Source organism: Zymoseptoria tritici, chromosome 4 (genome assembly GCF_000219625.1).
Source record: "Zymoseptoria tritici IPO323 chromosome 4, whole genome shotgun sequence".
In the NCBI taxonomy this organism is placed as follows: domain Eukaryota; kingdom Fungi; phylum Ascomycota; class Dothideomycetes; order Mycosphaerellales; family Mycosphaerellaceae; genus Zymoseptoria; species Zymoseptoria tritici.
Genome location: NC_018215.1, coordinates 2,753,205 through 2,776,084, shown reverse-complemented (window position 1 = coordinate 2,776,084; position 22,880 = coordinate 2,753,205). Strand labels below are relative to the sequence as shown.

General features: G+C 53.3%; 4 protein-coding genes across 4 annotated transcripts; 1 reads left to right on the top strand and 3 right to left on the bottom strand.

Annotated features, from left to right (window-relative positions):
- Window positions 1-1,084: 1,084 nt before the first annotated feature.
- MYCGRDRAFT_85901 (uncharacterized protein) lies at window positions 1,085-1,654 on the top strand (the record flags this gene model as incomplete). Its single annotated transcript, XM_003853155.1, has 3 exons — window positions 1,085-1,118; window positions 1,194-1,336; window positions 1,409-1,654. 3 exons carry the CDS (start codon window positions 1,085-1,087, stop codon window positions 1,652-1,654), a joined length of 423 nt encoding a protein of 140 aa, XP_003853203.1.
- Window positions 1,655-4,018: 2,364 nt separating this feature from the next.
- On the bottom strand, window positions 4,019-4,534 carry MYCGRDRAFT_30802 (uncharacterized protein; the record flags this gene model as incomplete). Its single annotated transcript, XM_003853126.1, has 1 exon — window positions 4,019-4,534. A coding segment is annotated over one exon (516 nt), but the record flags the coding sequence as incomplete, so codon positions are not given.
- Window positions 4,535-8,453: 3,919 nt separating this feature from the next.
- MgMYO1 (myosin I heavy chain) lies at window positions 8,454-12,125 on the bottom strand (the record flags this gene model as incomplete). The annotated part of the gene is made up of 2 exons (XM_003853125.1): window positions 8,454-8,764; window positions 8,837-12,125. Coding segments are annotated over 2 exons (3,600 nt in total), but the record flags the coding sequence as incomplete, so codon positions are not given.
- Window positions 12,126-16,479: 4,354 nt separating this feature from the next.
- MYCGRDRAFT_41244 (uncharacterized protein) lies at window positions 16,480-18,111 on the bottom strand (the record flags this gene model as incomplete). Its single annotated transcript, XM_003853124.1, has 2 exons — window positions 16,480-17,632; window positions 17,726-18,111. The coding sequence occupies 2 exons, from the start codon at window positions 18,109-18,111 to the stop codon at window positions 16,480-16,482; spliced, it is 1,539 nt and encodes a 512-aa protein (XP_003853172.1).
- Between the last annotated feature and the right edge of the window lie 4,769 nt (window positions 18,112-22,880).

The following is a 22,880-nucleotide window of genomic DNA, read 5'->3' as shown; positions in this document are numbered from 1 at the left end:
GGTTTGCAATGGATGATTTATGACTCGTTCAAGATATCTATCCGTGGGCCTGCCGACGACGAGGGGTGGGAGTCAGGCGGAGGAGAAGAAGTAGAGCATTGGAGGCATATGATGGGAGGCAGGGTGTGCATGGTGAGGGCAAGCTGGGAACAACAGTCGTGGGAGCAGAATATGGCTTCTTCGGCGGACTCTGTGTAAGATATGAGCTACTACGATTGATGACTTTCTTCTCACGACTTTTGCTGTGTTCGCCGCGACTGTCTTCGCCGCCTTGACCGTATATTAGCAACACCGCCGCTAGGAATCGTAGGTATATCTCGCCGAGCAAACAAAGGGAAGCTGGTGTATATCTCTCGCCCGGCCTTGTGTCTTGTCTGAACGAAGCATAGCAACTTCGAGGACTGACGACTCCCTCTACTCTCTCTGTTTCTCCCCCGGCCGCACGACCATCCGCACAGCACGCTCAACGCTCGCTCTCCCTCGTCGTATTGCAACATGTATTTCCGGACAGCTCTCTCTTCCTCAATGCGCACCAATAACAACCCCAGTCCTTACTTATCTTATCGTTCTCCTCTTGGCCTCCGTCATTGCTCTCCTGTTCACCTCGAACCTTCAGCAGCTCGTATCGATTGTGTATCTCTGAATTACGCCTCAATGGTCCTCTCGTCTTCATTTGCTCCACTCGGAGTCTCAAACCAAACGATCAAGATCGTTCCCACTCTCTTCTGGCGTGATCATTGCGATTGCGGCCTTTTCAGAACCCATTGCGTCACTTCCGCTTCGATCCCTGCCAACGGAAGGATTCCCCTGCTACGATTGTGTCTCCCACCCTTCGCTTGTGACTACCACGCTTGGGCATCATCGCGGCAACTGACGTCTTCTTTTCGTCTTCTCCGATCACGAGGGGGAACGGGACCGAAAAGGGCTGAGCGTAGGTTTTGGAATTCAAGCGCGTGGTCAACGTTTAGTCTTTGTCTTGGATTCTTGTATCTTTTCCTCTTCTCAACGCTGTCCTGTTCTTCTCTGTCTACTACAACTACCACATACCATCAGGTTTTGCGAAAGGAAGCTTTCTCATAGAACAATGACCCAACAAATTCACTCCACCGGCCGCGGCGGTGCGTCCTCTCCTCCCATCCCTCCATCCACTCCCCTCCTCCACCCTCCCACTGACTGATTGAAACTTCCAACAGGCGCCGGCAACATCGGTCCCTCCGACGGAACCTACACCGACGGCGACATAATCCGCGAAGGCAACGCCTCCAACCCAACCGGCTCCTCCGGCCGCGGCGGCGCCGGCAACATCGGCTCCCCTGCCACCTCCTCTCCCAAAATCGTGCCCACCAATCCCGCCGCCTCCAACACCACCACCGGCACGATCTCTTCCAACATCGCCGGCGCGGCCGAGTTCGCGTCAGTGGACATCATCCCCGAAAGCGCGACGCGACCGGTCGGTCAGCCGGGGTATGAGAATTTCCATACGGGACGGGCGGGGGCGGGGAATGTGCACAAGGAGAAGTGGGGGGGACATTCGACCAAGGGGGAGCAGGAGAAGGGGTTGAAGGAGAAGGATTCGAAGGGGGGGTTGGTGGAGAAGGTCAAGGAGATGATTCATGGGGGTGGGAAGAGGGAGAAGACGCCGGAGGTGAAGTAGGAGGGAGGAGGGGAGAGGGAAGGGAGGGGAGGAGATTTGATACCCATGGGAGAGTAAGATGTTGAAGAGATAGTGTGGTATAATTGAAAGCATTTTCGTGCGATTCGAACATTACAGCATCGTACGTCGAGGCAAGATCCTTCTATGCCAGGGCGAGAGATTGAGAAGAGTAGTCCGGGTTCCCCCTCCAACTTCATATGCACCCAACGGCGGCCCTTTCCTCGTATATTCGACCACCCTGTATATCGTCCCTCTCAAAGCCCAGCCGCAATGCACTCCCTCGCCGAAACAGCCCTGTCTGGATACCTCACCAGCACACCGCGCTGATCCTCCACAGCCCGCCAGAATCCACACCTTCCGATCGCACACACGACCAAAGATCCCTCGAGGAAAGCTCGCGGCGTCTCGCCGTGCGAGTACGAACCGACTGCGTACTCCACAGTCACAACGTTCATTGGTCGGGTGTATACCTCGATAGTCGCCAAAGGTTGTGAAAGTGCCACAGAGAATGCATCCACTGATTGCTGCCCAAAGAATGACAAAGGCAATCCCCTCATCGATCCATCAACGACAGCTACATCACAGCCGATCGATATAGCACACTCGCATTGACAATAGCAGCCTGTGAAAGACAACACGTATTTCCAGCGAGCTTCCAGTTACGTGATCCTGTATTGTATGGCAGTGTCGGTGGGCCATCAGCATGCGATCACCATCTCCATTGTCCCGCTGCTGTGCTTAGTATGTGTTGGCAATAGAAAGTCTCGAACAAAGCAACAGTAGACTGGATCGGTATTTTTCTCCAGCCCTCGGAAGCCAGCATTCGTGCCATATATATCCAACCCAGATGGCAAGTAGCTCAGGTTGTAGGTCTTGACTCCAGCTCGGTCCGCAATGGTCGGTCGAAGCTGTCCGGTACTCTATCGACATGTTAGGACAATAGTACGAGTTCCCACTTCAAATCACGCACTAGAGGATCTGGGACGCAATTTACCTTCGATCGCTCTGAAGTTTTGTCACATAGTAGCCCTTGTTGTCATCTCCCTCAGCCCAGAAGCTTAACTCGCTGGCCTGAAAGCTCGCCGTTGCCGGGTCGTGCCGCTGTAAAATATGTTTTGCATTATAATAAGCCAAATTTTACTCGCAGCAACTCGTGCTTGATTTTCTGAGCTCTCCAGGGTCGGCCTGATGGTCTAGTGGTATGATTGTTGCTTCGGGAGGATATCCCTGTCCGTACGGACATCATTGTGACAGGCCCCGGGTTCAAATCCCGGTCAGGCCCCTGTGTTTTTGCCCGTATCGGCTTCTCCTTTTGCACGATCGTTCTTTGGGTACTTGTGCTTCATCGTGTGCAATTTGGGGTTGTGGCGATGTATATTGCGTTGTGTAGACGTTTTTCCGTAAGCGGTATATTTTGGATTTTTAGCGTCGTTTGCTATCGGCTGGCTGGTAGGTTCGGATTTGGGCGGTCGACGGCGGGTGGACTTGTCCTTTTGGGAATATGTTGATGAATACGTCGAGTATGCGTGTGTCTGTTCTTGAGGCGCTCTGAACACGGGTGCCGTTGCAATGCTTGTGACAATGTGACAATAGCAAGATTTTTGGTCTTTCCCAGTGAACCGGAGCGGAAGTGCTTAGGGTTACTGCATGGCTTCGAACGTTTTGCCAACACCATGATCGATTGTTCACCCAACAAACAGACACGGTAGGCAGTCCATCGAGCAGATTGTGATGATATGCCATCGATATCATTGCTGCCTTATGGGATGAAGCCACGAATCGCCGCATTGGGATCAAGTTGTCGGATTCTTGTGAACAAAGAAGGGTTTCGAGGTACGACTTTCGCCTCATCGAACAAGCGTTCACAGATTTTACTATAGAACTGTCTCGAAACAACAAACGCTGCGTTTCAGCTCCGGCTTCGATATCTAGCAAGTATGAACAGTTCAGATCGTACGCATTCGGAGCCGTCAACAAAGAATACCACAGGCCGACGACAGGAACCTGATCGATCAACGCAGTCGGTCCGAGGTCCAGAACAGACCACTTATTGAGACCGTCTCAGCGCCTCCGATCAATCGATCTCTCGGGATGCCTAATGTCTTGATGATTGACTGTCAAGTCTGCAAGCAATCGATACAAGTTATACAGAAACGAACATCATCTCAATCATCGTCCAACCCGACTTTCCCCTTCCGACAATGGAAACAACCCTTGACACTGCAACAGTGCCATCGCCTTCGCACTTCACCCTCAAACTCGCCGCCCTGAATCCCGACCATCATATTGCCTCCATCGCCGTCCATCCGACCCCATTACCCCCACCTCCACCCATCATTCCCATCACTCGCCCCTCTGCTCCTGCATCCCATCCCGAATCATCGCATCCACAACCTCACAATGCCTGGCATAATTCTCCTCACTAAACTCATCCGCAAAATTCAATCCATACGGATAAAAGTGTTCCCCCGCACAATGCAACACCTCCCCTTGCCCATAATACTTCGCAATCACCATACTCGCCAACGGCCACTCATGATTCTGACAATTCGCATAAAACCTCGGATTCCCCCCTCCAACACCCAACACGTGCGCGATCTCGTGCAGCGCGTAACCCTCGACCATGTACTGGCGATCGGAGCCGAAGCGGATGTTGCCGTTGTAATTGCCGTCCGCGGTGCCGATGCCGGGCACGTAGCTGACGGTGCAGTGTTTGTTGGCGAGCCAGTAGGGTTGCCAGCGGGCGATGGCGGCGTTCATGGCGTCGGTGATGCGGTTGTAGGCGTCGGACTCGTCTTCGGTGGGGTTGGCGACGCGGTCGAGGGACCAGCTCATTGTTGCGGTGACGGAGGTGGCCAGGGCCAGGGAGAGGGTGATGAGGGTGAACTCCATGGTTGGACGATGTTGAGAAGATGTTAGGCAGATTTGAGATGGAATGAATCAGCAGCGACGAGAGGTAGCGGTTGGCATTACTTATGTGATTGTGCTGACCTGCAGGGACTGTGGCGGAGCATGGGGATGACTTGATCTTCTGGTTGTTGACGCCCAAAGAACGGATGAATTGTGACCGACACTTCCGGATGGCGTAGAGTTCAGATTATTGCGCAATCGATTCGTGCCGGATCCGAAGAGAACGTCGATTGGGGTGATACCGGAATGACCGGAACAGGTTGTGCCCGTTCCAGTTCGTATGGCGTACATTGAGATCCTTGCAAACTTGCCGCCGGATCCGCGCTGCATTATTGTATCCAGAGGAAGTTCGTGGACGCGAAGTGATCGTAAGATGAATAGGTCGGTCATTAAACCAGATGGATGGCTAGACATCAAGATCGCAAACCTGCGAACGGCGAGACAGGAGACGTCGAATCTGACTGTTTACCGATCGATGGCCAGGCGACGATTGACGGCGGGTGGCAGTGTATGGAAAGGCTTTATATCTATTAGTTCGTTCCAAATTCGGTCGTCGCCCGAAGTCCGCCTGTCGTTGGTCGACCAGTATCATGCTCCAGGTAAGCTTCGACTGATTCTTCTGATTGCCCCAAAACAGCAGATTATCGCACCACTCCTGACCAGCAACAACAAGGACGTTCTCGCCTGCAACCGCCGTCCCTATCGCCCACCGCTCGACCTCTTCATTCCTCCACCTTTCTCTTCTTCGACTGCATCGGCTCATCCTCAGAATCGTCCGACTCGCGTTCCTCCTCCTCCGGCTCCCTCAAACGCTGCATCACATCCAAGACCGTACCACGGCTCACACCCGGCACATCCCACATCCCAGCCCTCCCCGACCTACTCTCCACCTTCCTGTCCTGATTCCCACCTCCACCCAACCTGTGCCCCGGCCCTCTCGCCAAATCAGCATCAATCTGATCACTCATCATCTGCTGCGAAAACGGCGTGTCTCCAAATCCGAGGAATCCCGCTCTGGGCGCCTGGCGATGCCAGACTTCCGGCCGAGGCATTTGCTCAAAGAAGGGGTTGAGTTCGTTTGTGCCGGGGAGGAAGCGTGGGTTGGTGACTGAGATGACGGGGCCGTGGCGGTTTGGGGTGCGCTCGGGTGATCGCTTTCTCTTGGAGTTGAGGGTGGCTTGGTAAGTGGCACGAGCGGCGAGTTGAGCTGCGATGCTGTTGTGGGTGCTTGAGCCCTTGCTGTCGGTGGTCGTGCCATCCTGGGATTCTCTGGAGGTTCCGTTCTCCCGGGTCAGTTTGGACTCCCGACCACGATCGCAAAGCATGACATGCACCATCTCCATCGTCACCTCCTTGTCTCCCTTCTGCTCCATCAACTCATTCACATCTAGCTTGGCAACATCCACGTCTCGAGCGGCCAGCGCTAAGCGGAACTCGTCGGCCTTCATCGCATGGTAGCAGTATTCCGTGATCAAGTCCGATGTCCATGTCGCACCTCGATCGCCTTTGTCCGACGGTAGCTCGGTGCCTGCTACGGGGAGTGTGGAGAGTTGTCGGAGCTTAGTGCGGTCTGGCAGAGCTGGCAGGGTGCGGTTTCGTGGCGCCATTGGATATTTTAATATTGATTTTTGATAGTTAGAGGTGGATAGTCGGTTGCTGAGCTGCGAGTTGGTTAATTGAGAGCGGAAGAGGAGGAACGGGAAATTTGAGTATATAAAGGGAAAACGAGACTAAGACAGGTCTCCAAAGACCAGAGCATGCTTCCTCGAATAGTTGTCTCGGAGTCTTGCCGTAAGACACGCAAAGTCAGACGATGTCTTCGATTCTCCGACATGTCTGGCATATTGGAAGAGAATTTCTCGACTGTAGGTGGTGTTTGTGGAGTGACAGCGATTGGCTTGCGATGCTGTCGTAGGTCCTGTTGTCGTAGGTGCTGCTGTCGTGGGTTCCCGAGTCTCCTCATGTGCTCCGACCCCCGGCTGTCGTGTCATCCGAGGACTTCTTCTGGATCAAGTTCGACTCGTCTTCGTGAGCGTGAGTCGATCTTCCATAATATCGGTTGCTCCCTCTTAAAACCCACCTTTCCAAATGCTCCCACCAACCTCCATATCCTGCCGCACCCCATTCCAATCCCCCCGACCAACCCCAACACCGAACACCCCAACCGCATCAATCCCCTTCGCCTCCAACCATCCCCTTTCCCCCTTCTCCTCCCCCTCAACCCCAAAAACAATAAACCCTACACTCCACACTCTCTCTCCCCTCCTCCCTCCCCTCCCCCTCCCCCTTCCCCACCAAAACCGGCGAGCAATGCACGCACCCCGCACTCACCCCCCCAACATCCTCACCCGCCTCCCCACCCCAACTATCCGCAAACTTGACCATCAACACTTCATCCACCCTCTGTTCCGGAACCCAGTACCACCTCTGCAGCTCAGGATGTCTAGGAGGAAGAGCAGTGTAAGCGGAAACGATGTACGTCCCATCGTCGAGGAGGTTGGGGTTGTCCGGGAGGCTGGACTCGGAGTAGGAAGATGGGATACGGTTCGTTGTAGCGACGATATCGGATGGGGAGAGGGCTTGCGAGTCGAGGAGAGCGAGGGGATCGCGGCGGACTGTTTTTAGAGGACGCTGGGATGGAATGCGTCAGTTATGAACGAGGTGGTAGGTGCGGCCTCGTACTGACCCAGAGACTATACGCCGCCACCCTCGGAACCACCACATCCTCTCCCCTTTCCCTCGCTTCCTCGGCATCAATAACAGACTTCGCCGCGGCTGTGATATCCGGCCTCGCAAGTCGAAATGTATCCCTCAGTCCCTGCAACGTGAGATCGATATGCGCATGTCTCGCGGGTTGTTGAATATCAGCTTGTGTGCGGCCATTGACTATTCCAACCCAGAGTCAGTCCAGCACACCACCAAATTCACCAAGAAAGGAGGAGAACATACCATGAACCTTACTCTCTGTTCCACCCCTCTCCTCCTGCTCCTCCTCCTCCCCCTCATCAAACCCCCTCCTCCGAAACGCAACATTATGCACCACCGCCCTCTTGGCTCCCGTCACCTCCAGCGCTAGCCTGATCATCTCAGGAGCATACACTTCTTCCACCATCCTCCCCTTCAATAGTCCCTGCACCTCTCCATCCTTTTCGAAAGCAGAAGTATGTTTCACCAACGTAAAACCATGCTCATCGACGGACTTCAAACCCTGCTGTAACTCCGAATTCGAGCGGATATCGTGAAGAGGCAGGATCATGCTATGCTGGGACAAAGCCGGCGGTGGAACGTAGATGGGGCGGGAAGAAGCAGGACTGGAGAGGTCGGGGTGGGAGAAGGAGAAGATTGCGCGGGGGAGGGTCTGCTCCTGGTCGGCCATGGTGGGTGCTGGTGTTGAAGAGTGGCGCTGAAGTCCAGAGTAGAGGGTAGGTAGAGCGGCTTGGTAAGGTGGCTTGAGCTGCGATTGTTGTGGCCAGGGGTGGTATTGCGGAGCGGCTTGATGGAGTAGCTGGAGCTTCGATACTTCAGTCAAGTCGGCAAGGTCGTGGTGGAATCGTCCGGACGCGAGACGTCAGTTCAATTCGCCAGTGTCATTGACAGTAAACGACGCCGATCGGAGCGGAAGGTGTTGTCCGCAGTGGCGAAGCTTGGTCAAGAGGTGCTGCAGGTCATCAGCTTCAACCCAAACAGCTTACCCATGTCGGTACCGAAACATCCGTACCACGCACCCACCTTGTACGACACCCGCAATGCTCGCCTCTCAGCAAATGACGCTGCCACATGTATCGCCGCGACCCAGCGTGGCACCGACCTTGTCAAACAGACCTGCAAGAAAAAGCGTAAACGTAACCTTCATATCCAATTTCCCGATGCTATCCCCTCCCATACAACTCTACCCCCCACCCATAGCCCTCTGCCTAGCCTTCAACGCAGCAGCCAAACCCCCGGCCAAATCCCCACCTCCATTTCCCCCAGTCGGCGTAGACATTCCACTCCCACCTTGCGTACTGTACCCACTATCCCTCGCCACTGCCTCGCCCACACCCTTCCTGCCCGCGGGCCTCTTCGCAGGCGGAGCCGGGGGTGGAGCTTTACCCTTCGCTGAAGGAGGAGGAGGGGGTGGAGCGGCTTTGACTTCTTCCAAGTAAGCAGCGGGCGCCCAGCCGGATTCGGAGCCGTGGAGGCGTTTGGCGAGCCACCAGCCTAGGAATCAAGCGTTAGCGCTGTGGTTTTTAAAGGGGAGGTTCTGGGGAGAGGGGGGGAGAGGGGACGTACCGTTGCTTTCTTTCTGCTGCACGACAATGACTTCGTCTTTGGTGAGGCTTAGTTCTCCGCCTGTTTGGCCTTGGAAGTCGTAGAGGGCTTTGAAGTGCGGTTCTGCGGGTTTCGGCGCGGCGGCGGCGGGTGGTGGTGGAGGAGGGGGAGGTGGGACGGCTCGACCTGTTGAGCCTGTGCCGCGGGAATGGCCGTTTGTTTGCTGTTGTGGCGCGATGGGAATTTGCTGCTGGACAGGCTGCTGCATGATTGGGACCATCCTCTCTGCAGGGCGGGCATTCGATGTTCCAGGCAGAGGTTGAGCTTGCGGTACAGGTCGACCTTGACTGCGCGCTGCTTGCTGTGAAAGCTTCCCGCCAGTTGATTTTTTCAGAAGCTTGCCGCTCGTGATGGCTTTTGCAGGCACGGGCTTAGGCTTCGGTGTCGCTTTGCTGACGCTCCTGGGATCCTCTCCTTGGCCGGTGTGGATGGCGCCAGACTTGTACAAGTCATCCCGTGGTACTTGCGGATCTTTGACGACCTTGATCGTAGCAGGCTTGCCCGGCTTCTTGTTGTACTGGATCGAGTCGCCAATTTGGAGGGCAGCAGTACCGCGCGAGACGTGTCGAAGCTGAGTGAAGAACTCCGTCTTGAAGATGCAGTTGATGAGCGGATCAGGTTCCTGAGGACTCCCAACACCAAGAGCAAACCAGTCATCCTTGAGTGTGCTGGCGGAGACAAACTTGATGGCTCCGATGGGGATCGTGCGCTCCGCCATAATGGTGAGTTGCTTGTTGACCAAGGCTTGCTTGATGATGTAGACAGCGCGGTCAGTCAGGACGAGCATGCGTGGCTCTGGTTTGGAGGAACGGCCAAGCTTGGACACGAGCACTTCACACCGACAGGAGAAAGCTGTCTTCTCACCAGTACCAATGCCGCCGTTGCTGCGGAGGAGTGATCCGCCGCCACCTTGATTGTCAATCCCGAGATAGTCGCCCATGAATCGTCGGTAACCAACAAGAGAATAGCGGCGTCTTTCCTTGCGACCTCCAAGTACTTTGTGTCCCTCATCTCGGAGCTGAATGAACTCCATCCCTCCGGTCTTCTTCCTCCAGAAACGTTGAATCCTCGTCGCAGACTCAGCTCGGTAGCGAAGATAATTCCTCCACGCTCGCTGGATACGAATCGCCATGTTATGCCAGTACCGATCTCTCATCGTCTCAAGTGCAAAGAGTGTCTCAGGCGTCTTGATAAAAGCCTTTGTGACACCCATCTGCCACTCCTCCGCCGGGATGGAAGTATCCTTCAGAATCTGGCGCACACCAGACTTGGCATCACCTGTCCATGTATATTCACCAGCATAACTGCACTTCGGCGACAAGAGGTAGAATCTTTCCACAAACTTCTCGTACGTCTGTCGGTACGCGAACCCGGCTCGCCGAATGCGCACGTTCTCTTGCAGGCCAAGATACTTGACTTGATGCATGACGTTCGGGGAATTGTACTCCGTCGGGCTCTTGTTCTCGTTTGGCTTGATCGTGCGGATGTAGCTGGGTGTGCATTTCATCAATGTCGCCACGAGGTCATTTGCAGATGCCTTGATCTTGTCGCCTGCTGTGGGTGGACGTCTGCGGTTATCCTGGTCCACCTGATCGGGGAAGATGGTCTGGACGAAATTGTTTCCACTTTGGCCGACCAGGTTCAGAAGATCCTTCAGCAGTTGATCCTTGTTCTTGTCCGTCATGCCGTCAATGGCATAGTTCACATCTCCGGCATAGTGCTTGATGACGAACTGTCCCTGTCTCGGCGCAAAGTTGGGATTGCTCGACAGCGCATTCAATCTCTGCACAAACGTCTGATCGGCGGCCGTGGGATCCGCATGCGCAGTAGCACAGGCATCGTTCAACGCCGCGAACACTCCCGGCGGTCGCTTCTCCTCGATCAACTCGCACACCACCTTGTTGTCAAAGTACTTGATCGGCGTCCATTGAATCTGCTCCCGCGCATACTCTTCCTGTTCAGTCTTTAACGTCAACTGAATGAAGATCTGCTGCAGCTTTTCGTTGACGTAATTGATGCACAGCTGTTCGAATGAGTTCCGCTCGAAGATCTCGAATCCGTAGATATCCAGAATGCCAATACTGTGCGCAATGGCACCTCTCGCCTTCAACGACACATTCACACGCTGGACGATCCAGTCGAACATGTTGAAGTAGATGGCTTTGGCCAGGGCATCCCGGACGGAGGTGGCCTGCGCAATGTTCATCGGCGAGTCGTAGACTGATCCTCGGCGCCCTCCTCGACTCGTCTCGATAATTCTTGTCGTCAGAGCCTTATTGACATGCGCATTGTCCACCTCCAGAAGATATGCGACGAAATCGATTACCGACTGATCGACCACCTCCGCATTCCCCTCGTCGTTCTCCCGGAAAGAGACATTCCCAATCCACAGAATACAGGCCAGCATTCGGAAGATATCATCCTGCTCCGCTTGCGACAACCCAATCACTTTCATCGCATTGAGGGTATCCTTGAACTCCGCCACATCATCAATCCCCTGCACATCATAACACTTGCTCTTGCTGGTATAGGAATACGTCGTCGGTTGCTGCACGCCAAAATTCGTCCGATGTGCCTGACTCGCGGCCTTCGTAAATTGGTAGAAGATGTGAAAGTTGCGCTCGTCCTTGATCTGTCCCACCACTCTGGTCTTCTCGAGGAGATAGTTGTTGATGTTCGCCCCGACGGGCTCGCCTTGAGCATTGAATTGAATCTCCAGGTACTTTCCGAAACGTGACGAGTTGTTGTTTCGCAGTGTCTTGGCGTTGCCAAAGGACTCCAGCAGTGGGTTAGTCGCCAGTACCATCTCCTTGATCTCCTGAATCTGACTGTTGCTGCCACCTGACACATTCGCAATGTACTGCATGATCCGCTTCGCTGCCTCGGTCTTTCCGGCTCCTGATTCGCCTGAAATGATCACACATTGGTTCTCGTTGTATGCCTTCATGTTGTAGTATGTGCTCTCTGCAATGGCGAAGACGTGCGGTGGCACTTCCAGCCTGTTCTTGCCCTGATAGCTCGCGAGTACCTGGTCGGTGTATATTCCCAGGTCTCGAAATGGGTTAACTGAAACCAGCACATGTCCGATGTAGGTGTAGATCTCGGCATTCTCGAATCGCTTCTTCAAGTTTTCGTTGATCGCTTCGTTGGAGATTTTGCTGATGAGTGTGAGATCTGACACTCCCACTTCCTTCTTCTTACTCGTCTCGTATGCTGCTTTGCGGATTTGTGGAGCACCGCCGCCGCCGGATTGTGCCTGGCCTGGCGGCGCATTCTTGCGTCCTGCGCGCTTGGTGACGCCCTGAGAAGGATGTCAGTCGCTGAGGCTACTGTCCGAGATCCTCCTCCCACATACCATGTTCGCCTCTCAATCTATCCTGCCGCCTGAACGCCCACCTGAAGGGCTCGAGATTTTTGCGCTGCCAATGTGGGGGATGGAGTGTAGAGGGGTCGAGGGGTGTTTGCGGAAGTAGTCGGCAGAGGTATGTCGTCGTGAAGGCGGCCAGGAGGGTGCGGTATAGAGCAAGGCAGCAATCGTAGTTTTGCTCCAAAGTTGTGGCAGGCCGCGCAATGGGAGACTCACAGAAGTACAGCAATAGAAACAGCACACACTCGTCTCAGGTCGGGCAACGTCAGAAGGCCAACGCCGGCGGTTCCATCCTTGCAATCAGCCAAGCTTAGTCATGCACTTTTCGGCTGCTGGGAAATGATAAATACCGGGAACGAGGTGGCTAAATACCGGTCTCAGACATGGACTAAGGGCATGCCAATATTAGCTTTTGTGCGGGTTAAAAGGGCCGTGCGCACATCGCTCGCGTCCATCTCGCGCATCCGGTGATCGCGTTGGATCATGTTCATAGCATGCTCGGTTTTGAGGTGTTATTAACACGCTAGTGAGCTGGTGAGCTGGTAAGTCGTTCAATAGCTATATAGCTAGAATTAATGCCCTTGCCCTGCCCTTATATAGGCTCTTAAATGAAGCTGTAGTTGCTCGAATGGCATGGTAGTCGGAGGTGTTGTTATATAGCTATGTTGTTAGTGAGCCGGTGCAGTGGAAGGTGGAGCTATGTAGCTATGTTGTTGCTGTTAGCACTATTGCTCTCGTTGCATGGCTTGCATAAGGAGCTGGTCACGAGAAGGTGCTTGCCTTAATTTACGTAGTCCAACTACTTGTCGAATAGTAGTCTTATTTAGTTGCACACTATGGCCAATGCTATAGTGTGATCCTTGAGGCGTGTGAACGAGCGGCTGGCGTTGTTGTTGTTGTTAAGGCTAGCTCTGCGAAGGAGTTGCGAGTCTACTACCCCTTCGTCTACTACCCCCTCGTCTACCACCCCTTATCGCCGCCGGTATGGTCGAAGCTAGAAGATTAAGGTTAGTGAATTCGAACGATAAGGGCTCTCGTGCGTTAGTACGGCTATAGCTACGTCCGGTGCTACGTCGTCTACGCCCTCGTACGTTGGACGCTCTATTGTTTAGTATTATAGCTAGCTCGTATATTGTTCGGTCGACGGTGACCATTCGAGCTAGTAGAGCTGCGCCCTTCTTAATGTAGTAGTGCCGGTCAAACTGCTCTGGAAGGAACTCTACACGGCCGTCGTTTATTATTATGTCGTTGATCTTGTGCTAGCATAGCATACCCTCGGAGGTTGTGAAGCATTAAGTGTAGACGGTCGGACTGGTGATCTTGCCCTTAGCAATTGCACGCCGCTCTTTAACGGCGTTAGCCATCTGCTTGGCTACCTTGTATAGCGCTCTGTAGTAAATGACCTTAACGACACGGCGATAGCAAGGATGCTTAAGGTTGCGTGGAATGTAAGCCTTCTTACAAGTATGTTGCTGTCTTATCGCTGCACTACGAAGAGCCTACTATAGCTAGAGTTTGAGGAAGAGCGTGAGCACGTTATGCCGTCGATTAGCTAACTACGTCTTTATTACCGAGTGAGCACCCTTAGCCCTTGAGCTCGCCCTTTAGCTATAGTAGGGGTATTTAGAGATCTAGTAGTATACTAGCTTCTCCTTATAAGGCTAGTATTCGCGGTTAATATAGTTGTATAGCTTACTAACCTCCGTGGACTGCTCTTAGCTCTAGAACTCGTTGTTGTTGTCGTTAAATTCAGCGAGAGTCTTGCTGTTAATCGTCCTTCTAAAGAGCTTCATAAATGCAGTTGTTCGCGGTAAATCCTCGAAGTAAGTCTGCTTGCTAGTCTCCTTATTAACAACCGGCACTTGTAGCCACTTCTTCCTTGCTTGTGCTTGAACGTTCTTAAAGACATGCTAGCGGCAGATAAGGGCTAGTATAGTTGGAAACACCGTATCTAAGGCGTTTATAAGGCCCCTGTCTCTATTAGTTACAAACACCCCTAGCAATAGCAATGGATTAGCAATGGTAGGAGCAGTCGTGCCGCTTGGCTTGTAGTAATTCAGAAGGAGTCTCTTAAACTTAGTAAGGAGCTATATGAAGGACGGCTCGTCTTCCTTGCCTATCAAACAGTAACTAATAGGCACCGTCTTACCGGCTCTAGTTATGTAGACAATGTTTATTAAAGGGCGGTTGTAGCGGTTAGTTTTGTATGTGTTATTAAGCACGACAGTCTCTAGATATTGCCGGTATAGCTCGATCATCTAAGGGTTAAGAATGAGCAGTTTATCCAGCTAGCCGGTAACTGGATTAACGTCCGGTTTGAAGAGATATCGCTGCTCTTTAAGCAGTCGAATAAGAGCCTCTATAGGCGTAAAGTCCCCTTATGCGGCTTGTCGAGCGACCTAGCGTAAGTTGTGGATATCTCTAGCCGTCTAGATACACTCCTTGTTGTTACTAGCTCTATTGCGAAGGCGTATAAGGGTCGTAGCTACTATAGCGTTAGCATATAGGTCCTTAATAATAGACTTCTTAAGAGCCTTAGTCCGCTGTCTGCGCCGGTGCACTAGCAGGGCAGAAGGATGCTCGGCGGCGTGATTATAAGTAACACACTTACTATATCGCACTTCCTAACGACTGCTCGGATCGCTAGCATTAACGAGTCCTACCGTAAGACTAAATCCGTATCTACACTTGCTAGAGGCTGCCGAAGGACGAGTGCCCTTAGTAACTCTGCCCTTACGGAATCTTCCACCGCGTGTGCAATTGAAGGCCTTGCTAAGGAGGTATTTGCCCTCGTCCGAATCACGCTTCTTCGAGCTACTAACAGCAAGACTGTATCTATGTCGTTGTCCCTAGTCCTAGTAGTATTTGACCGCCTAAGCGTAGCTACGGAAGGTTCGATCGTTCGGTAGTAGCGCTAGGTCTATAACTATCTCTTCCTCCGAGTCTTGCTTATTAACAATACCTCTACTGGCAGCAACAATGTCCTCTACAATAGCAGTAGTAGTAGACGACATAAGGTCGGAAACTGATGACTTAGCGCCGGCGACGGTGACGTTGTTGTTACTTCTACCGCCCTCCGAATCCTTCATTCTAACACTAACATTACCACTATCCTTAACACCGTCCATTTCATCAGCTAACTTATCGTTCTTATTAGATTCATTACTACCGGTCGACCGCACGCCCTCCTCGATGTCCTTATTATCACCGCTGTCACCGCCGTCGTCGAATACCTCCGCCGCTTCGAACCGCGTCTATAGCTGCTCCGCTAAGCTCGAATTGTCCGCTCTACTACCCCCCTTACCGCTCTGCAACCACTGTAGGAATAACTCCTCCTACCGCTCCTGCGGCGGCGACGGCGATCGAAGAGTTAAGAGCGCTAGTGCTATTGAAAGAGCTATAAACAAGGTGGTAGTGATAGCATAAACGAGGGCAATAGCATTAAGACAGTAGAAGGTGAACAATCAGCTGAGGGTAACGCGACACGCGTTGAATCCCGCGCACGGCCCTGTTTAGTATGAGGAAATCGACTAATTCCGGGACGAGCGCTATTGCTAACTACCAGCCCTTGAGGGGGTCTGAGACCGGTATTTAGCCACCTCGTTCCCGGTATTTATCATTTCCCTCGGCTGCTCAGCCACCACTTCAACGCGCAAGCCTCAGATTCTTCCTCTATGCAAATACGAAGTACCTTACCAGAAAAATTGCCACTCGCTGCCGACTTCAGGTTACCGGTCTGGATATATCGGACATGCTGCTGGAACATGCCAAAGACCTCACTTTCTGTTCGGCCACTCGATTGGTCGGTTGACCGCGAGACTGGCTCTTGGGCAGCTCTGCAGAGCAAGATCTCCAGCACCTTGTGGGAGAACCACGCATTTGCATCCAATTCGGTGACAAGCGCGCTCGTGGCGGCTCTTGTGAAGGCGGTAGGCCTACAGCTAGCACAGTGAAGATGATGGGATCTCCCGAGACAGCTTCGACGACTTCAAAGCACGCCAGCTGCTTTCCACAGAAGACTCTCAGACGGCTTCGAGTAAGAGATCAGCCTCGGACATGCATTCACCTCCCGGACAGCGAGGAGTGCTCTTGCGGAGTTGGTGATATCAGCCATGTACTGCCCGTGGGGTGCAATGACAAGACTCGGAAAGCTCTCGCAACAACACTCAAGATCAATGGCAGATCATTGCTTCATAAATCATGTCACGCTGCGTTCATATCAACGGATAAGTCTACTTCAAGCCTTCTGCACCACTTCCACCTTCTCCCCCCCACCCACGCTCTTCTCCCTCACACTCTCCTCATCCGAAATCTTCTCATTCACCACATCCTCACTCTGTCCAATCACTACATTCTCAAACCTACTGCCTCTCTTCTCCGGTCCCACCATAACCGTACACGCAATTCCAATCGCAATAATCGCCGTCGCGATGCCCATCACCGGTCCATACGCCTCGACATGCGGTCCACCGACATCCTTGACGAACGTCGACTCGGCGATGGCGTTGACGATTTGGGCCGATGGAGAGGAAATCATGTTGCCCAGCTGGTACGTTAGACCGGGGAACGAAGAGCGGAAAGCCGGAGGAGACAGCTCGTTCAGGTGGATGGGAATCACACCCCAAGCACCCTGCACGAAGAACTGCATCATGAACCCGGAACCAGAAAGGCCGCCTTCCGTCGTCGGCAGAATCCAAGCGGGGATAAGGAATCCAGAAATCAACGCCGAAACAACCATCGCCCTCCTTCGACCCACAAACTGCGACAGATATCCAATAACCGTACCCCCCACACAAGCCCCCGTCTTCATCAGAATCGAAGCAATCGAAGCATCGTGATTATCCAGCCCCTTCTGCGTGCGCATGAATGTCGTGTACGAGTCCTGGGAGGTGTGGGAGTAGTAGTTGAACCACGTCATCAGAATGATGCAGTACACGCACATTTTCCACTCTTGCTTCAACATGGCCTTACTCTCCCTCCAAAACACTGCCGGGCTCGCACTCTTATGTCCCAGCGCCTTCCTCTCGCGGAACTGTTGGCTCTCCGGAAACACAATCCTGATCAACCCCACACCAATGGACAGACCGGCTGCGATCCAGAATACAGTCTTCCACGTCTCCGTCGCACCGCCGACGCCGAGATTCGCGCACGCCGCGCAGACGTAACCGAAGGAGTAGCCCTGTTGGAGAATACCGGACATGAGACCACGGGCTTCGACGGGGCAGTTTTCGAGAGCCATGGCGATGGCGTTGCCGTAGACGCCGCCCATGAAGAGCCCGAAGAGGGAGCGGACGGCGAGGAATTGGCCGAAAGTGCGGGAGTAGATTGTGGCGATTTGGAGGATGCCGAGGACGATCATGTTGATTACCATGGGCCATTTGCGGCCGTATCTGTTGAGGAGTTAGTGATACTGTTGGTTTGAGGATGCCGATAGCAATGCCGATGGTGACAATGGCAGAGTCGGCGACGGTGATGATACTAACTTATCACCGGCCAACCCAAAAAATGCGGCTCCAACAGATCGCAACAACAACGTCAGCGTAATCGCCGTCGTAATATTCGTCTTACTCGTCTCAAAGTAGTCCGCCAGCTTCGTCGTCTGAATACTGAGCGCGTGAAAGTCGAACGCATCCGCCGACCAGGCACAGAACCCGACGATGAAGAAAATCCAGTTCTGCAGAGACAACTGCATGAGCAGCGAGATGGGATTGCGAAGCGGCAAAGGTCGCTGCCATTCGGTGCGAACTTCGCCGTCTCCGTTGCGGATTTCGGCGCGTTGTTCCCAGCGGAAGAGGTCGAGGAAGGATTGTTTGGCGCAGGGGATGATGCCTTTGGCCATTGGCGAGGCTTCGCGGCCGGTGGACTCCATTGCAGTGGTGGTGGCAGAGGGAGTACGGGAGGAGGAGTTGAGAGGGAAAGGGAAGCTCGCGAGTGACACGAGGAGGACGAGAAGCGATGCTCGACTGGGCGACTGTCCTACCTTATATGCCACCCTACACCCTCCTCCCACCAAGCCGTAACGGTGCAACGATGCAAGCGAGACGTCAATCGCAAGGACATCCGACAGAAACTCACCAATGAACCGCCCCGCTCTATACCGATTCCACGCCAAAACTCACCCCGTACATGCACCCCGTCTCGACAGTCCCATTACCCTGCGCCATCGGCTCGGATGAATCTTGGACAACGTGCAAGTGCTGCGCTAGAAGAAGCAATGGACGGTGAGGGAGACGGGTACGAAGGTACGTTCCTACGGCGTACCGCTGTTCCGTGGAAGATCCTAGGGTGGCCAAGAGCTTGGCGTGTCGCGTGGCGTGTGTCTTGTGCACGCTTGCTTTTGTCTTCCTTCGATTGAAGGGGAGCTGAGGGACTTCCAGAACAAGGTCTCCTTCACCGCATCGCGCTGCTGGTCAAGCAGTCATTCGCAATAGCCCCCCAAAGTTCGCGCGATCGATGTGATTTCCAGAAGAAGATGTGCTTCGCCTCGATGTAAAGGTATGGGGTCCCCAGTAGACCTGTGGACATCTCCGGAGGAAGGTTCCACTTCTCGAACTCGTACAGCGTTCGGTGAGATGCACTCCACACTGCGCGCACACACCACTTCCCCGGTCTGCGGCTGCCTTTTCTCCAGAGTTCGCTCCACGGTTCCGGAAGTGGTTCACAGCTGTGCAGTGGTTCTCCACTCCGATTCCTCCCGTCAATAGACGCGGGTTGTTGATACGCAGGATTTTATCCTAACGGCCCTATTCCGTGAACGACAAATATGTATTGTCCACATATGCCTTCAATCGCCGTTAAGACCTCACCTCATCTCCAGCACCTCGCTGACAGCCAGGAAGACTGCACGCCTGCCAGCTCGTCATCAGCTCCGCGTAAGACATCTTCCAGCCTTTCAAGCCTTCGCCGCACCACCTAGTCGCCACGCAGTCAGCCCGCAGAAATGCTTGTGGCAACTTCCACATCACCCGCATGGCCCAACACCGCACAGCCGTCTTGTCAAAATCCCTCGTCCAGGGTGTCGTGAACGAAAAGACTAGCTCACTCCTTCGCGGTGCTTGGCGCTGCTAGCTGTTTCCTTGGCAGCGGGGCAGGCGCGTGTGGCGGTTCATGGATCGTGCTTGACTTGCTTGCTTTCCTCTTGTCCCGGCTTGGAGGGTGGGATCCACATATCTTCTTTTGACGTTGTGTCGTTCGTTGCGTGTGGCGATGGAGTGTTGGGATCGGAGGATTGTGGGCCGCATACGGTGGAGTGGGAAGCGGAGTTCTCCATTGTTCATTGGGGGGGTTGTGGAGACAATGTGGAGACGGCGGAGACGGCGGCTATGCCACATGGATTTCGTGCACGTGCTGGGAAGAATTGTGGAGGTTGATGGAGACGACCGGGGTGAAAATGTACCACGCATCCACCTTTTCCTCGCACTTCATCCCGAACAACAATGCATCGACACCGCTCCACAAGACAACATATACCAAGCCTCATCCACCTTGATTCCTTTGCAGGCACGCGGTACGCAGGAACGATATCGATTCAACAAGACTACAGTACAATCCTTCAGGATGAACAATCAACCATGTCTCGATAGCGCGAGACTTTGGCTTCTTCCGACATCCTCCGCCCCCCAGGTTTATGTCGGCTCGGCGATAGAACTAGCTGACCCGCACCGTTGCGGGTAAAACCTCCCTCCAAACTGCCCCGAGACGAGACAATGTCCATGCTGATGACCTCGCCGCCTCGTGCGGGAGCAAGTTAATCGGCAGTGCTCAGTCCTGTCGAGATCGAGGGCCAAGATGGTCCGATACACAGTCCTGGTGACAAGGGAATCCGCCTCGACGAAGGCAATTCTGAGATACGGTATACGGCAGAGTTCGAAGTTCGAAGTTCAATATTCGAGATTCGATATTCGAGATTCGAGATTTCGATAACGTACCTCCCTTAGGGTATATCTTTATTAACAAAGGAAGATAGCTACCTAAAGAGCGAGTACTCTAACGCCTTATAAAGCATTTAGAAGAGTATAATATATCGTAGAAGGCCGGCCTCCTACGTAGGAAGAGGCTGCCTTTCGAAGCGGGCATTTCTTAGAAGAGAAGGTATTTTGCGCTAATGCGATTTTGCGATTTTGCGCTAACAGGATTTCCGAACTTCCGGACTTAGCTACTTAGGGCCTACCTAGAAACTAGCTTCTTTTTGCGGCTGTGCAGCCGATAGCTCGATACATAGCGAGCAACGAAGTCTATATCGATAAGTAGTTTATACCGTCGTCGTCGCCTATTTTAATTAGCGTCCTAACTGTATACACACTAGTGCACACATATATGCACACGTCCACACAGTGGAAATCCTTACGTGCACCGTGCAGCAACATCTCTATCGCAGGCACGAGACTCGGAGAAGAATACGAGATACAGACAGGGGTATCTGGTGAATCTAAAGTGCATCGACGAATGAAGGCGAGCGCCTCATTTGCAAGCACAAGGGTATCCGTAAATCAGAATCGACGATGTGAACATGTTCACGGCAATCCTTGTTCGGAACTCACTAGACAAGGACAAAGCACTGCCGCATACAGAAACTATGTGACAGAACTCTGACGACGCTGCTGCCGCCGCACTCCATCTCGACACCCTATCCCAATAATGTACTCAATCCTCCGCGACGCCTTCATCCTCTCTGCCACGCCCATCCTACCATCCTTCTCACTCCTCAGCCACAGCAGGCGAGAGCCCGCGGTGCTGCACGCATGGAAATCCGCAAGGAGCACCCTTTCCAAAAGGAGACCCTTTTGGCCACGAGTCGTGGCGGTCCTTTAGCTCCGGCCAACACACAAGGTCTTCGTATGGGGTGTGACAGTACCCGCTAAAGGAGTTGCCCTTGGCCTATGAAATGCTAGTATAGCTCAGACGAAGAAGCTTGATCGCTCGATCAGGGATCTTTCATCTTTGCCGTCGCAACAGTCGCACACATTTTTGCAGCCGGCGCCCAGAGCGACGGGCAGGAGTCCGGAGAGGACGAAGAGGATCGCGGCGACGCTGGAGCGCATCGTGTCGAGGCTGGTGTTGTGGTGGTGTTGTTGTGGTGTTTGTTAGATGTGGTGATGTCGTGGTGATGCGGTGTTGGAGTGTTGGAGTGTTGAAGTATCGTAGTCCGTCGCAGAGTGTCGCAGGCGGTGGAAGGTATCCGTCGCACTGTTGCTTGATGGATCTTGGGGATGATCAAGAAAGAAGGAAACGATAAGTGCTCCGACAGCTTTCATATCCCTCTGCTTCCAAAATGGCTCGATCTTGGTGTGAGAGTGACTTCTTAGTCCCTGTTATGCCAGGTTCAAAGCGTAGTGACGATTGGTGAGATTCCTCAACACGTGGGATTTAACGCCCGTCTGATCCTTACCCTAGTATGTAACGAGTTTCCAATGGGATACGTTCAGTTCTACACGTTCCCTCAGCTCCGCCCCATGGACCGCTTCCACAATCCTCTGCCAGCCGTTTTGTTCACCATACTGCCAATGTTTCGTCATCTCGAGCTCTTCTATGTCATGTCCGCCCTCCCGAGCATGGTTGAAGCCTCTTCTTTGACTTCCACCATGTTGCAGAACCAGAACTGCAAGCCAAAATAGCGCCGACGACAAAGAAGACTCAATCGATGCTTAACTTTGGCAGGAATCGGCAGGCATGGGCAGGAATCGGCGGTACAAGCGGTGCTGTTTCTGACCTTTGGTCCAAAGTTTGCAGATGGAACTATTTCTAGGGAGTCGCCGTACTGCACCATGTCGAAAGGTCCGGAGTGGATGCTTCCATCCACGAGTCACAAGAGAGCTCTTCTTTGCCGAAGATAGGTAGCGTTCCAAACTTCTGTTCCGAACTTGATAGAAATGGCTGAGGCGCATCCCAGATATTTGCATGTCCGCACTGTACCATGCTGTGCCAGTTCATGTTGGATGGAGCTCCAGTAGATGTTTCCTGCTACACGACCACCCCGAAGGAGTCCCGTCATCGTCCTCGCCGAGCTCCTGGGAAAGCAGCAAGGTTAATCAGGACCAGTCTGCGAAGCTTGCGGGGATTTCAGTTCGTTGTCGACTCCGAGGAGGAGCTGCCAGCCATGGTATCGAGATGATACTGCGTCATTCATGCATTGGTTCATTGAGGAGCGGACGTTGAGCATCGATGGTCGCATGATGTCCGAATGGGAGGAGTTCAGGTAGTCCCTGATTCACTTCACCTCCTCATGCCAATTCCTAGACAGCACGCCGGCGTCGGCTGAATCCCGGCCTCCACAAGCAAACAAATATAATAAACAATTCTTCCCTCATCCACCAATAGAGATGCAGTCTGGGGAACCTACGTCCTCTGATGGCGTACAGTTCTGTGTCTCTCCCTTGTGTCCGTGTGCGTGTTTACTGTAGTATCGAGTCGGACGGCACCTTGATTCAAACGATCGGAGGAGCAGCGAGGTTGTCTTTTTGCTTTTTGGTTAGGATGGTGGGGTGGTAGAAGGTGTGCGCGGCGTCGCAGTGGCGGCAAAGAGGGGCGGAAGATGGTAGATTGGTTGGTGACAACGTTCCAGCTCGCCGTTTGCTCATTTTTGTCTCGAGTTATCCGATGGGCCGACGGAAAGGGGTAGCGGCAAGGTCAAAGGTAATG